This window comes from Thunnus albacares, chromosome 14, assembly GCF_914725855.1.
Source record: "Thunnus albacares chromosome 14, fThuAlb1.1, whole genome shotgun sequence".
In the NCBI taxonomy this organism is placed as follows: domain Eukaryota; kingdom Metazoa; phylum Chordata; class Actinopteri; order Scombriformes; family Scombridae; genus Thunnus; species Thunnus albacares.
Genome location: NC_058119.1, coordinates 9274840 through 9289743, shown reverse-complemented (window position 1 = coordinate 9289743; position 14904 = coordinate 9274840). Strand labels below are relative to the sequence as shown.

The 14904-nt window shown below is 39.0% G+C and overlaps 1 protein-coding gene across 1 annotated transcript in view; it reads left to right on the top strand.

Moving 5' to 3' along the window:
- The window catches only part of disc1 (DISC1 scaffold protein), a 50419-nt gene that overhangs the window by 9355 nt on the left and 26160 nt on the right, over positions 1–14904 (top strand). Inside the window, exons 5-9 of the mRNA XM_044373346.1 lie at positions 958–1054; positions 1499–1731; positions 6444–6498; positions 8292–8394; positions 8570–8758. Coding sequence (XP_044229281.1) covers positions 958–1054; positions 1499–1731; positions 6444–6498; positions 8292–8394; positions 8570–8758 — 677 coding nt within the window. The remainder of the gene's footprint in view (positions 1–957; positions 1055–1498; positions 1732–6443; positions 6499–8291; positions 8395–8569; positions 8759–14904) is intronic.

The following is a 14904-nucleotide window of genomic DNA, read 5'->3' as shown; positions in this document are numbered from 1 at the left end:
AACTTGATGCTATAAGGTTCCATCTGCAAAGCACCAATCAGTGTTTGAAATGTAGGCAAAAGGACCAATCAGGTTCCACCTCTTTACCATGTGACCTCACTGTTCTGTGACTGTGGTTAAAGGAGCTGAAAAGATCATGAAATGTTGCTCAATCTTAAGTTTCGAAACCCCCATTATTTCATAAAAATAATTATGAATGACACTGATACAAACACCAACTGAGTTAAAACTTACCATGCTAGACAGCTAGCTTGCTAAGTTTAATTACACAGTTAGTATTGCTGTTGTTAATAATTAATGTTTTGACTACTTAAAAAATCGGCAATGAAAGCCAAAATGTTAATATGCAAGAACATGAGAAACATCAGGGCTGCTAGTTGCTGATGCTAACTCTACCTGCTGCTAACTGAGTATGTGTCTGTTTAACATCATAACTGTCCTGTCCTGGAGTTCAGACACTGACAGAGACCCCAGTTTGTCCAAGAATGTAGCTCTATGTCTTGTGATCATGATCATGATCTTTCCTCCTTTAAAATGGTGCCAGACAGAGCAGTTAGTGAGAAAGAGCTGTCAAAAATAGACTCTTATAACAGGAAGGAAATCAGGTGGGGCCTCTGCAGTGTGTATCCGGAAAAAAAATGTAGCCTAAAGCTCAACAACAATAGTTACGTTTTTTTTTTTTCCTATCTCAGCGTTGCAGTTTTAAAATGTGTGCTGGGCATGAAACACTAGGGCAGAATATGCCTCCAAGGTTTAGGGTTCACCTTCGTCATAGCTCACCTCTGAATGACTAGGAAAAGCAGACTTGGTAATGGTACAATAAGTATTAACTTCCTGCTCAGAGACCAAAACACTGGAAGATTCCATCTACCAAAGTTATAATTAAAACATGTTAAAACACTGTTGCAGAGGCATGTGTAGTGACTGTGTGTGTGTTTTTTTGTGTCTGGTTGGCAGGGAGAGTGCAGAGCCTGATGCAGGGGAGCGGTCTGACTCGTCTCAGGGTCCACTGCATCGAAGACATCGTCTGATCCAAGAGAAACGGATGGTTGAGGTGAATTCAGTTCGTCTAATGTCACACAGATCAGTTCTGGTGCTTTGTGTCACATATGTGTGTGTTATATATCCCTGGCTTGTCCTGAAATGAAAAATCATAAAATTATTTAAATATCCATAAGAGTGAACCTCATTAATTAATTTAGACCAGGTTAATCTGATAATCTAATATCATTCTTAATAATACAAATATGAAACTCACTCCAAAAAATGCAGATAAAATGCAATTAATTTATAGAGAGACTTCATAGCAAATGAAATATATACTGCTAAATATTTCAATAGCTGCTAAATATACTGTAGTTCTCAATGTTGTAATAATTAAAGTCCTACTATAGGGAGAGGTATCATGCTCTGTCCGTCATACAGACAGTAGAGAACCGAAAAATATCTGAAATGGATGAGTTAACACAGAAGAATTAAGCCATGGATTGTAATGCAGGTGGAGGTAGAGGAGCTGCAGCAGAGGCTGGCGGAGCTGAAGGACCGCAGTCGATGCCTGGAGCAGCAGATCCAGCAGGAGGAGCAGCAGGTGGAGGCTGAGGAGCTTGAGGGCTCCGTGCTAAGGAGCTGCACTGTGGCCCAGCTCCGCGACATGAGCCGGACCCTGCAGGACCTTGTCACCTCCGAAAACCGCACGCAGATCTCCGTCTCTCCTCCACCTTCCATGCTCAGGTCAGCATCACTGGATATGCATGAAGAATATTTAACCACTTCTTACTCTGAATATTTTTGTTTAGATTAATGTTAAAGTACATTAGGGATCTGGCAAGATGTGGTTGCGTACACACGACAAACTGTGCAATCAGTTAGGCTGTTGAAAGGTTGTCTTACATTCTGAGGTGCAGGAAGAATATGTAGGTTAAGTATTTGAATAAGAGCTGATATGATACAGATATAGCTACTGGCTAGTTTTCCCTTTCAAACATTTTGTGGTTTTTCTTAAGAATTCTACTGACACCAGACTGCATTTAGTGGAAATTATGCAGTCTGATCAGTTCATGAGAAAAGTCAAATTCAGATGAGGAAACTCAAGCATTCACTGCAGATCTTTAGACATATTGCAAGCTTTTACGGGTCCAGGATGCTTATATGCTTTTCACCCATGCAGTCCAACATAGTTGAGAAAATGTGCAAATGTATGAGGAAAATGTAAATGTCATATTGCACCCTGGAGTGTTCTGCAAAGAAACATTTTCACACCTTATACAAGTGCATTTTACACCTTAGTGTGGTGGTTTTCCCTGTTGGTCTCTGGGCTCAAACTTCGATTGGTTGCACTTGACATTTGCCTTCACACCCACACTGTGCAAATCATTTGCTGACTGGGCCGCCATATGCTTTGTCTTTACTTGTAAGTGATTTGATCGGCTGCAGGTTGGCCTTATTATATATTTTATTATTATTCATGTACTAAGATTGTACACAAGATGGGATACATAAAATAAACCTCAAATATTCATTACAGTCTAGGTCATGAATATTCTAACAATTTGAAAATGACAGACAGAAAACTTAGAAATCCTGACATTACATTTATCAAACAGCCAACATATGCAACAACAAAACAAGCATCAACAATGGTAAATATTAATATTAATACAGAAAACAGTCACTGCATCCTCCGTGAGTCAAATAAGAGAGCAACAGTCATTTAGCTGCTGAAAATGTGCAGTGAAAAGGAAACAATCATTTTATTTCATTGTCAGTTGAAGGACAGATACAATTCAAAAGACAACATTCAACAAGTACAGAGAGGCTTTTTTGTATGGGCTTTGTTTAAATTGCATTTTAAAGAAGGTCACTTTATTCAAGAGACTTTATAGGTTTTAAGCACCTGATTGTGCTGAAAATGTAGAAAAATTGATGTGACCTATTTGAATGATGTTTGCAAATAATGTTTCTATAATATTAAAAAATATATATGAAAAATATATCCTTCAGGTTGAAATAAGAAACTAACATCACACAATCTCTGACATTACACTGGATTTTACTTTTAAACAGAAATCTGTCTGGGAAATATGACATCCGATGTCTTGTATAGATCAATAAAAACTGTTTGTTTTTTTTTACTTAGCAGTACAGTTACTTTTGTCCTCTATCCCATATGTTTTCAGTATCGATTTATCTGTCGATTATTTTTATAATTTAATCGATTAGTCAGTTGGTGACTAAATGTCAGAAAATCTGTCGAGATGCAGCATAAAATGTCTTGTTTTGTCCCAACCAACAGTCCACAACCCAACGATACTCAATTTACTATCATAGAGGACTAAAGACACCAGAAAATATTCACACTTAAGAAGCTAGACCCAGAAAATTTTAGCATTTTTTCCTTAAAAAATTAATTAATTATTATTATTATACAATTATTATTAATTAATCGATTATCACAATAGTTTCCTAAATAAATTTTCTGTTGCTCAACAAATTGCAGATCTAATCCCATTATTAATTTACTCTACACATCAGTAGTGGCAGCAATGTTGGAAAACACCAGTGAGTTGCAGAGTAAGAACAGTAAAGACGATTGAGCTGAATAGTTTCACATTTATTTGAAAATACACACACACACACGCACGCGTGCACACACACTCACAATGAGTTTATAAACCCCATATTTTCCCTAGATTGACCTCTTTTCATGCTGTAGATTGTCCTCAGAGTACCTGCAGTACTGTCGGTCACCAGGTGGAGATGCTAAAGAGCTGTGAGTTGCAGTGACACGTCAGTCATCAGGCCATGAATATTGCCTTACATCATGTCACGCATTTTCTTATCATCAAATTAGTTCATTTGGAGGAGGTTGTGTCAGTGCAGATCTTTGCCTCCCAGCTTCATTCATCCTCTGTCAAACTGTGGCATTTTGAAAAAAAAATCCTTACAGCATGATTGTCTTGTCTTTTCATGCCAAGAAAGTGGATCTGAGTGAAAATCTCACCTCTTGCTTCAACCAAGTTAACATCTCAAATAACTGCATAGAAGAGCTTGACAAGTGAAGAGGAAAAAGCTAAAGCTAAATTAATGTAACCATTTTTAAGACTTTATGAGTAATGTTCATGCTACAGATTCAGAGAGGATGTATCAAGCAGCCACAACTACTTTTTCTTTATTCCTTGCATCCCCTGTGTTTTCAATCCTCTTCTCTCACACCTGCTTTGAATTTTAATGGTTTTTTCTCAGATGCAAATGATTACTTTGCATCATATCCTCTGACGTTAATAGCTTGCGAGGGAGCACTGTGGCAAGCCTCTCTGTCTTGCCACTCGTTAGAAAGACATGTAAATTGTACTTATCGCCTTTTCAGTGGCGTGACCCACCATCACTGGCATAAATGGATCTGACATATTCTCACCCCAACTGGAACGCATTTATTCTCGTTACTGATTGAAATTGTGACCTCAGATTGGATATTCAGCTGCACAGCTCCAGGTGGGGCACCCTGGGGTCAGCATGATGATTGTGTTGCAGTTCCCTTTTCCAAATAAAACAGGACATTTCTCTCTCATATCAAGGTGTATTTTTTCATTGGTGTTGGATTAATGAAATCCACACTGTCCAGAGGCGCTGCATCCTTGAAAAAAGGGCGCTGTAACACTGATGTTCAGAGACAACATTTTTCTCTGACTCACCCTGAGCATTAGCTAGAATAACATTTAAAGGGCAAACTGATTTTGTGATATGAGACGACTGGGACGATTTCAAGGTGACTGTGTCGTGCGTAATAGATTTTATGCTCCGTTTTTCCATCTACTAATTGATTTATTTCCCTGTCACCAAATAATGTGACCTTAATGGTTTGTCTTGTTTGCATGTTTACACACAGTAATTACATTCTTTAATACCTATATGACATTTACCCTTGATAGCTGAAATATTGATCTATACAGTTATATCTAATGGGCCAGACAACAAATACACCTACAGTAAATGAATCTATATTATCTGTTCGTGTTATCATGAAAGCTGCTTCACAGGTTGTTAATTATAAGTAAATAAAGCTTTCAGTCAACTAAACGTGTCACGGGTCATATTGAAATGACAGATACAAGCATGTGACTTAGAAACAAATCATCAGCTTTCAGCTCAGCTGCCTTTTGGATTTTTATGCACAATAGGAACTTAATTTTAGAAAGTGGTTTTGGAGACAGCATTTTCTCAGGTTCTTATATTACATTTGCATTTAAAAATTAGAAGTAAAGGGTAGGGTTGTTATCTTGATGATTTAGTAGTATAGTCTCACTGATACTGGATTTTTGAGGCCAATACTGGGATTGATATTTGGTTGTTTAAAAAGTCTGATATTGATATATTGGACGATAGTAATTTTTTAAACAAAAATGCTTAAGATAAACAAACAATCTTCATAAGGATCCCTTAGATTTTTTTTTCCAAATTGTGACCAAGATGCCTACTGAGCGGCTGAATAATCTATTTGTCAGTGCTCTCTGGTGGACAAACTATGTAATGGAGACACTGTTTCTAAATTACCTCAAATCCAGTTTAGCATGTCTGTTCTATAGTTTCTTGTTCCTTATCTGCCGACATGCTGTACATCTGCAATAAACTAATATCGGCGTGGCCGATTTATCGGTCTAGCTCTACTTACAGTAGTAGTTGATAGAGAATGAGGAACAGGCGGGACCTCTTGGTGCCTACTGCCTGTAGTTGCACTATGTTTTATTGTGGAATCACGAGGTATTTGATCACATAAACATGAGGTTTGTCTTCAAGGATACATTTATTTTTACTAGAGCTAAAACAATCACTAAATGGATTCATTGATAGACAGAAAATTCATAGTCAGCAATTTGGATGATTGATTGATTATCCAAACCAAAACTCACTGGTTCCAGATGTGATTATTTTCAATTTTTTTCATCTACTATGATGATCGCTTTGGAATGTGGGAAACAGTTTTTCACCATTTTTTAAAAATAATGATAATGAAAATAATCATTAGTTGCAGCCCTCATTTTTACTTCTGCACGAGAAATAAGGTCTGCGCAACTCAAAATACAGGTTTTGTGCTTTCATGTTTGTGCACAGTATGAATATAAAGACATTTATATTCAACTAGACAGCATGTAAAACTCCCGTTTGTGGATATTTACAGATTTCTTGCTTGAAGTTCATGCTGTTTAAGGGTCCACTGCAGATACAAGGATGTAAATTTATCACTGAGTAATTAGTGTCTACTCTTATTCTTTCACGCATCTAACGAGACCTTGGCAGAGAACTTCTTATAAAAGTTTTAAAATATTCAGTAACTCTCTTGAAAATTCTGTGTTTAACAACCAGATGAGCAAACACAAGAGTAAACTTTAACTGTTAATCCTTGCATTTGCGTCTATTCATTGTACCATTTTTATTTCCCTTTTCAGACTCCAGGAGCAGGAGCAGGCATTGAATCTGTCCATCAAGGAAGCCACTGCTAAAGTAAGGCGCTGTGTTCCTCTGACACGATTTATTCCGTAACACCTCAGACTTTTCTCAGCATGCCAACAATGAGTGAATGTGTATGAATATGTAATAAGTAAGTCAAAATAGAAAGTATGTGCTGTGTGCCAGCTTCAGTGTGTTAAATAGGCATACTAAATGGAAATGTTTGTATTCAGGTGCTTATTTCTATTTGACAAGGCAGTGGACTCTCCATCGTTGCATCATGGGAAGAGTCAGAAGCAGCAGGAGATGTCCTTTTGAATAAACCCTGTCTAAAAATCCTCTTTGAGACAATATAATGCTGCCAAAAAATACAGCTCTGATTTTTTCTGCATTTCTGATGAGAAATAAGCAGCTGAATAAGCAAAGTACTGAACTGCCAACTTGAGTTAGTAGTTTAATCATAGTAGTCTTTATTTTAGTTTAGATGTGTGTGCGCTGTGTGTCTATGTGAAATGTCTGTTGAGCTATCATGGCTTTAGTGGGTTTTCTCTATGTGTCTTGTGTGTGAATGGCTTTGCATGCTTCCCTTTATATGTGCTGTGTCTCTGGAGTTCCCTCTTGCTTCTCAGGAGTTTGCTTTTCCCTCTCACTGATCTCTATACACACATCTCTGCAGCTGGAAAAAGCCAGAAGCAGCAGAAATCTGTAAAAAGTGGTGGTTCAAGGATAGAGGGAGGGGGGCACAGCGGGAGGCAGAGAGCTCTGTAAAGACCTTTTTACTGTCATCTGTGTCCTTTAGAAACCTGTCATCAAATGGTTGGTTGATGCTGCTACAGTACCTCAAAAGAAATATATAGGTTTTCCACGAAAAGACACACAATCACAAGATTGTCCATTGTTAGGTTCAAATGAAAGTTTTGTTCCTAAATGAGATATCCACCATGTGGAAAATGGCACACCTGGAGTAACACATGAAAGTAACTTTCACTTTCACTATTGACTTTTGCAAAATTGAGAAATAGCCTGATGTTTTGAAATTAAATTACCAATGTCAGAATTTCTACAGTTTGAAAAACACTCAGTTTCCAGTTTATGTAATTTGTGAAATAAAATTATGCAAACCTATTTGAAAAAAACTCTAAAAAAAACAACTCTATACTTCTTGTGGGAAGAAAACTCCCTGGAGAGGTGTTCTGCCTCAGAAATACCAACCTGTTTGACAGCCTTTTCAAAGTGTTGCACAAAACTGTGTCAGATTCAAGAAGATAACATGTCAGAAAATCCGGCTCCACATCCCTTTGAGCGGTGAAAATAGTTCCTCAAAAGAGGAAAGCGCGCCATGGGGATTGTATCTGCCTGTAACTCAAAGTGAATACAATGGAAAAAACAGAGGTTTAAAGGGCAGAGGGAGGGCAGATGAGGGGCAGACAGGCTATATCTGAAGCCATCTATTCCTCTATGAATACTGGAGAGCTGAGGTGTTGCATCCCCATCAGGCCTGTGACATTCAGGGCCTTTTTCCTCTCTGACATTCTAATGGCATCTTTTATGGAGATTTCACATTTCCCTGTCTGTCCACGTGAAAAGAGACACATTCCCTTTCTTTCTAAAGGTTATAGACAAACTAACATTGGTGTTGATGCTCTGCTGCGTATTCAAAGCAAGGGGAGCGCAGAAGGACGGAAATGAATCTGTAAGGTCTTGTAAGAATGTGTGTCAAAAAGAAAATGGAAGCGGAATTGGAAATTCTATGCATCCTGTGGGATCCATGTGTCTGCAAAGGTTTTGTTAGTTACCACCCTCCCCCCGCTCTCTGCTCTACCTCTTCTTCTCTGTCTTTTCCCTAGGTGGTCATGAGTCAGAGGCTGGGCAGCAGCCTGAGGAGGAAGGTCAGCGAGACCGAAACTCAGCTCTTGGCGCTGCATGAAGCCAAACTGGCGGCCATCTCAGGTGACACTCCACTCAGCCCCACCCCAATCCACTCCTTCCTACATTTCACATCTTTTATTTACCTCATTTACTTGAATCTCCTGCCATTAGCCTCACTTAATTACACCATTAATGATTGAGTTGCTCATCAATGGGTGGTGTAAGCATAATGTCCTCCTGTGGTGCACTGGTGCAGGTAATGACTTCAGCAGCGCCAAGGAGCTGAAGGCTGAGATGAAGGCGGTGTACCTGGAGCGGGACCGGCTGGAGGCTCTGGCCAAAAGGCTGCACAGCCTCAGTTCAGGGAGCATCCAGGAGCTGGCCAGGATGAAAGAGCAGCAGCAGCAGCTCAGGCAGGAGCTGGAGCAGAGGGAGGCGCAGCATGGTGAGTCACTGAGGCCAGTTTGCATTAAGATCACATGAATCGTTTTCTTCCCAAAGGAGGAACCGCTAACAAAAAGATATAACTAGAGGTAGAAAATAATCAAGCAGATGTATCATCCTCATTACTGCAATAAAGACTTTCTAAGGGCAACAAAGAATTCTCACGACTGGCTATTGACAATTTTACAGATGTTTGTAGTTAAATTTATATAACTTAACAGGGTAGGTCAACATCTTGGGAAATTTGCTTATTCTTTGTCTCGCTGAGAGTTTAATGAGAGGATCGATGCCACTCTCATATCTAGCCGATTAGATTACCATAGATTAGCACTGTAGGGTTTCCAGGCAACCAGCAGAGACTCCAGGAAGTCACTGCTCCCGGACACGAAGTAGTCCCATACATAATCCCCCATAAAATCAAAATTTGTTGTTTACACACTTAGTTTTTTGTACGGCTGTACCTTCGGACAGACCTTTGGCTAACTGTTTCCCTCTGTGTCCAGTCTTGTGCTAAGCTAAGCTAATTGGCTGCTGGATGTAGCTGAATATTTAATGTGCAGAGATGAGATTCATTCATCTCATCTAAATCTCTGCAAGAAGGCAAATAAGCGTATTTCCCAAAAGATCAGACTATTCTTTTAACTGTTGTGTATTCCCTTCTCCACACCCAAATTTCATTCAAAACTGTAAAACCTTAAGAATATCTGACAAGATTTAAAACATTGATTTTACTTTAATGGCATCTGGGAACATAGCAGTTACTGTGCACAAGCAAAACAGTGCTGTTGTATATCAGCGCTTCCCATTCCCACTGCAGATAACATTTAGTTTTCTAAACATTTATGACAGTTACTAACTGGCTCATTAAATAAATATAGAATTAACTTAAAATGATATAAACTCACTGTTATCTGAAAGAACACCGGTGGGTTTTTTACCTGCCCACTGAGACAAGAAAACATACGTTGTATTTTTGAAAGGTACTGCTCTCTCACACTTTAAAAACACCTTTTAAATATCAATTAAAATGTGAATCATTAGAGCTTTTGAAAAAGAAGTCCTCTCTTGATGTTGCTCCATGCCGGGAGGACATCAATGGACAATAACTTTTCTCCCAAATGAAGGAGAAGTGATCAGCTGTCAGTGGGGACTCGGCATCAAATGAGTTACCAGCAGGATTGGCAGTTGTTAAGAGGAGGAGGGGTGGTGGGGTGTGCAGGGGAAATGAGCTTTAGATTGTGTGAAGTAGCCAATTACCTCCGAGCCACTCACTGCAGACATGATGTATCAGCGCTCACACACTCTCAGACTCGAAGAGATGTGAATGCTGCTTAAAGAAGGATCTTGGTTTCTTTTTCTTTTTTGGGTGGGGGGTGGGGGGTTCGATTGGTTTGGCCTCCTGGCACTGGCAGAGAGATAAATGGATTTTGACGGCACCACCTGCAGTGCTACTCTCTCCAGTCCATCAGTCACAGGGAGATTTCTAAAAAAGGTCACTTCACTCTCTGAGGCACTGAGACGGGCACATGGAGAGAGGAAAGGGATCGGTGAAGTGAGGCCAGAGTGGGTAGTGAATGACCGGAGACTGTAGCTGTGGATTGGGTTCCTGCTGCAACCCTAAGGCATGCAATCAACCAGCTAACATCCTCTGTTATCCAGATCATTACGGCCTGTGGCTGCAGTGTCACCATAAGTGTTGAGCCATTGTCTTGTCTTGAATGCATGTTCTGGTGTCACTAGGGGGCACCCTTTCATTGTTACAGTTAGGCTGAGTTGCTTTGAGTTAATGTCGGGTATTTATTGTATAAGCACTGACCTGGTATTTTTGTTCATATAAGGTCCATATTTTACATTATTGTAATTTTACATTATTCTATTTACTTGCAAAAGCAGTTATGTTTCTATTCCTTTAACTTGTGGGTATTAAACTCCATCACTTGCGTGATTTTAGCTGCACTTCTGCACTCCTTGTCTTGCTAAACAGGCAGGAATAGCATTAATCTCTCCCCTGACAACCACTAAAGGCATGCTTAAGTTCACCATAGTATCCTAAATACACTGCGTGCCTTAAACAGCATAATGCAGCTCTCGGGGACACGGAGGCTGGGAAACCAGTGACATGCAAATGCTCAGGCTAAACAAAGGAATAGGAATCAGGTGGGTAACACGTCACCATGTGGGAAGAGACGGCAAGTTAATGATTGGTTGTGCGCCTTGCTCAAATGCTCAAGTGGGCGCACACAATATGGCAGCAGGCGCAATTTCACAATGTGTTGCTGACACCAAGCAAGGGGCTCATTAAACTGTCATCCTATTTGGTAATAAGGGGCTGGCACACGCTAGCTAGAAACTGATAGCCCACAAACAGCACATTACCATTTCTTTAGCTGGAGGGGATTAGAAATTACTGTCTACTTCAAAGTCAAGATGGCCATCTCTTTGGTTTCTGAGATATTTCTAGCATATACTCATGATACTAGAGTCATGTCATGACAACAAAACCATATGCATATTCTTGAAAAGGCCTATTCTCGTGACATGAGCTCTAAAGCAACACCTAGTTCAGCTGACACCTTGACAAAGTCTTCACACACTCATTCAGTTGTACTACAGAGATTCAGCTTGTTGAGCGTCTCCACCCAGCATACTTTGTGGTGTGGGGGTTTTTGGTCTGGGAGCCATTACATCCCTAATTGCCATTGGCACAAGTGCTGATGAATACCAAACTCATTATAGCTGGAGGTTTGATTCCCTGCTGAGAGTATAATTTTGTCCCCAAGAGAGATCTCGAGTGATACCAAATTTACAAATAAATAATTGAAGAGCAGAATAAGATGAGTAAATGACCCCCAGGAGTGAGGACATTGAAATGTAGATAGATAGATAGCCTTTATTTTAGCAGATGAAACCAATTGAGAGCGAGGCCCTCATTTCCAGTGGTGCCCTGCAAATACACAATAGAAACAACCATATAACAAAAAGTGTAAAAACTGTAAAATCAACAATCATGTACAAAGCGTAAATACAACACAAACACAAGACAAAATACTAAATATAAACAAAATACAAAAACAAAACACAAAGAAAAAGACGCAATTATGAAAAACAAGAGCATTCATTATATGAAATATCACTCAACAGGATCTTAAAATGTTCTAGGGATAAAAACCTGATTAAAGACCTGATAAAAATCTGATTTAGGGGAGTCCCGAAGCTTATTTCACCTATAAGGAGTATAATAGGTGAATGCAGTTTTTCCCAGTTCTGTGTTCATATATGGGATATCCAAAGTAATGCATTCTTGTGAACGAGTGTGGTATCCCATATTTCTAAGTCTTAAAAGTGACGGATGGCTTTATAAATTAAAAAAAAGACTGTTGTTCCCTTCGAGTGGTACTGTAAGTGATGTCCACCCTACCTTCTCATAAAGGATACAATGATGGGTTCTAAAACTGTCACCTGTAATAAATCTAAGAGAACTGTGATACAGCACCAAGGGGTTTGAGGGTATGGGCAGCGGCATGCATGTAAATTACATCTGCATAGTCAAGTACTGATAAAAATGTTGCCTGTACAATCTGCAACCTTCTGTTAAAAGAGAGGCACTGCTTATTTCTTTGAAAGAAACCTAATTTAAAACTAAGTTTTTTAGTCACTTCCTCGACATGAGTTTTAAAAGATAATTTTTCATTTAACCAGATACCCAGGTACTTATAACATGGGACTTTTTAAATTTGAACCCCAGATATTGTACTAAATTAAAATTTAGAGGATTTTTTTATTTGGGATCTGGTGAAGAGCATGTAATTAGTCTTATCTGGATTTAGTAAAAGCTTAAGTTCAATAAGGGACTTTTGAATAGTCAAAAAATCTGACTTTATTTAGACAAAGCTTTGTCAATAGAGGGCGCCAAAGAGTAAATTACTGTGTCATCAGCATAATAATGAATAGAGCTGTGGCTAATCAATGAGCTGAGGTCATTTATATACAATGTAAACAGTATAGGACCAAGTTTTGAGCCCTGTGGCACCCCTTTTGTAACTTCAAGGAAGCCAGATTGATGACTGTCTGCAACTATTGGTTGAGTTCTGCCAGATAGATAGATAATTGTCAAACCAGTTACATGCATTTGTGTCAAAACCAATTGATCCAAGTGTATCCAAAAGTAGAGTATGATCCACTGTGTTAAATGCTTTTGACAAATCAATGAACAGGGCAATACAACATTCCTTCCTATCTAGAGAACAAATTACAGTATATCATTTACTACCTTATATGCTGCTGTCAAAGTGCTATGTCCAGGTCCAAAATTAGACTGATGGGGGGTGAAAATGCAATGCACAGATAGAAAGTGACACATTTGATTATTGATGAGCTTTTCTAAGATTTTAGCTAAACATGACAGTTTGGAGATTGGGTGGTAGTGTTTGGATCGCTGGTGTCACCACCTTTATGCAGAGGCACTACATGTGCTTTTCTGGGTCAATTGAGGCCAAGGCATCAAATACCTCTTTAACAGAGAACTGTCTAAGGGGAAATCTTTCACCAAAAGGGCTATTTCTATTACAACTGCTCCCATCCTCGACTGAGGCAATTGTAGATATATTTGGATTTTCAAATAGGTGACCGCAAAAAATAAAATGACCATTAAAAATGTCACAGATTTGTTCTTTTCCTGAGACAAGGACAGAATCTAGAGAAAGATGCTTGGGTAGAGAGTAAACATGACCATGATTTAGTGACTAAATGGATTTCCAAAATTTTGCTGGATTACTACTACAAACAGAAAGAGTATCAACAAATTAACATGACTTAACATTTCTAATTGTCCTGACACATTTGTTTCTCAACTGTCTAAAAGATCTGCCAATCCATAGAGGATTTTGAGCCTTGTGCTTTTGCCCATGCTACATCCCTTAACCTTAGCATCTCTGAGATTTCAGGTGTGAACCAAGCATTCAATCTATTTTTTACTCTGTATTTCTCAAAGGGAGCATGTTTATTTGCTAAAGTTAAAAACATCTGTGAAATGGCTTAGGGCTAATTCAGGGTCAGGAATAGCACATAACCATGTGATATCACTGAGAAATAAATCACAAAGAAAAGCCTGCTCAGCAAAATGTGTAAAGTCTCTCTTTATAATATGTGGTGGAATCTTTTTTTGTCTGGAATCTCTAATGTAGAAAATTGGACAATGATCGCTTAAGTCTAGGGCAAACACACCACTGGCTGTGAATTTATGTGGTTTGTTTGTTAGGATTATATCTATCAGGGTCGATTTTTCTGGATTTCTGGTTTCTGGTCGAGTAGGTGAAGAAATGAGCTGAGTTAAATTTAATTCAACACAGTGATTTTTTTTAACCCCTCAGAGAGAAAAGATAACCAGTCAAGGTTAAGGTCACCCATGAGCAAAACTTCAGAAGCCTCATACTCAGATATAAGATTTAACAATTTATCTATCAATTTATCTTATCACTTTGATGAACAGACAGGGGGACGATAGACCCTGATTACTGCCATATTACTATTAGGGTTTAAGAAGAAGAAGGAGAGACATTTAATGCTAGTAATTCAAATTCTTTTGGCAGAGACACAGAGGTAACACAGAGACAGCAAAAGAGTTTCTCACAAAAATAACAACTCACCCCCCTTGTGGTTCGGCCCACCCTGTATTGTAACCTTCAAGTGCAATGACATAATCCTTAATTTTATCAGACAACCAGGTATCTGTTAGAATTAAAATATCTGGATTGGTTTGTTGGACCCATTCTAATGGAGTCCTGTTTTGGTACCAAGCTTCTCACAATCATGTGGATTAATCCAAGACCTCTGTGGTTTAGGAAGTCCAGAGGAGTATCAACTAAAATTTCATTAGTAGTCTCATTTCTCAAGCCAGGCTCTTAGTCATAAAATTAGTCACAGGGAATTACGATTACCACGATGATTTACACCATTTTGACCATGCCACTTATGAGTGGTGATGCCAACACTAGAGATAAAATTAGACTGAAAACAGGATGTAATGACATTGCATGTACGACTGGCTAAGCTGCTAGAGGAAGTGTTTTCCGACAGTCAGCAGGTAAGAGAAGCCTTACAGGACCGCAAGGTCAGTTTGATGTTTGTTGATAAAGGGCGTGAGCCTTC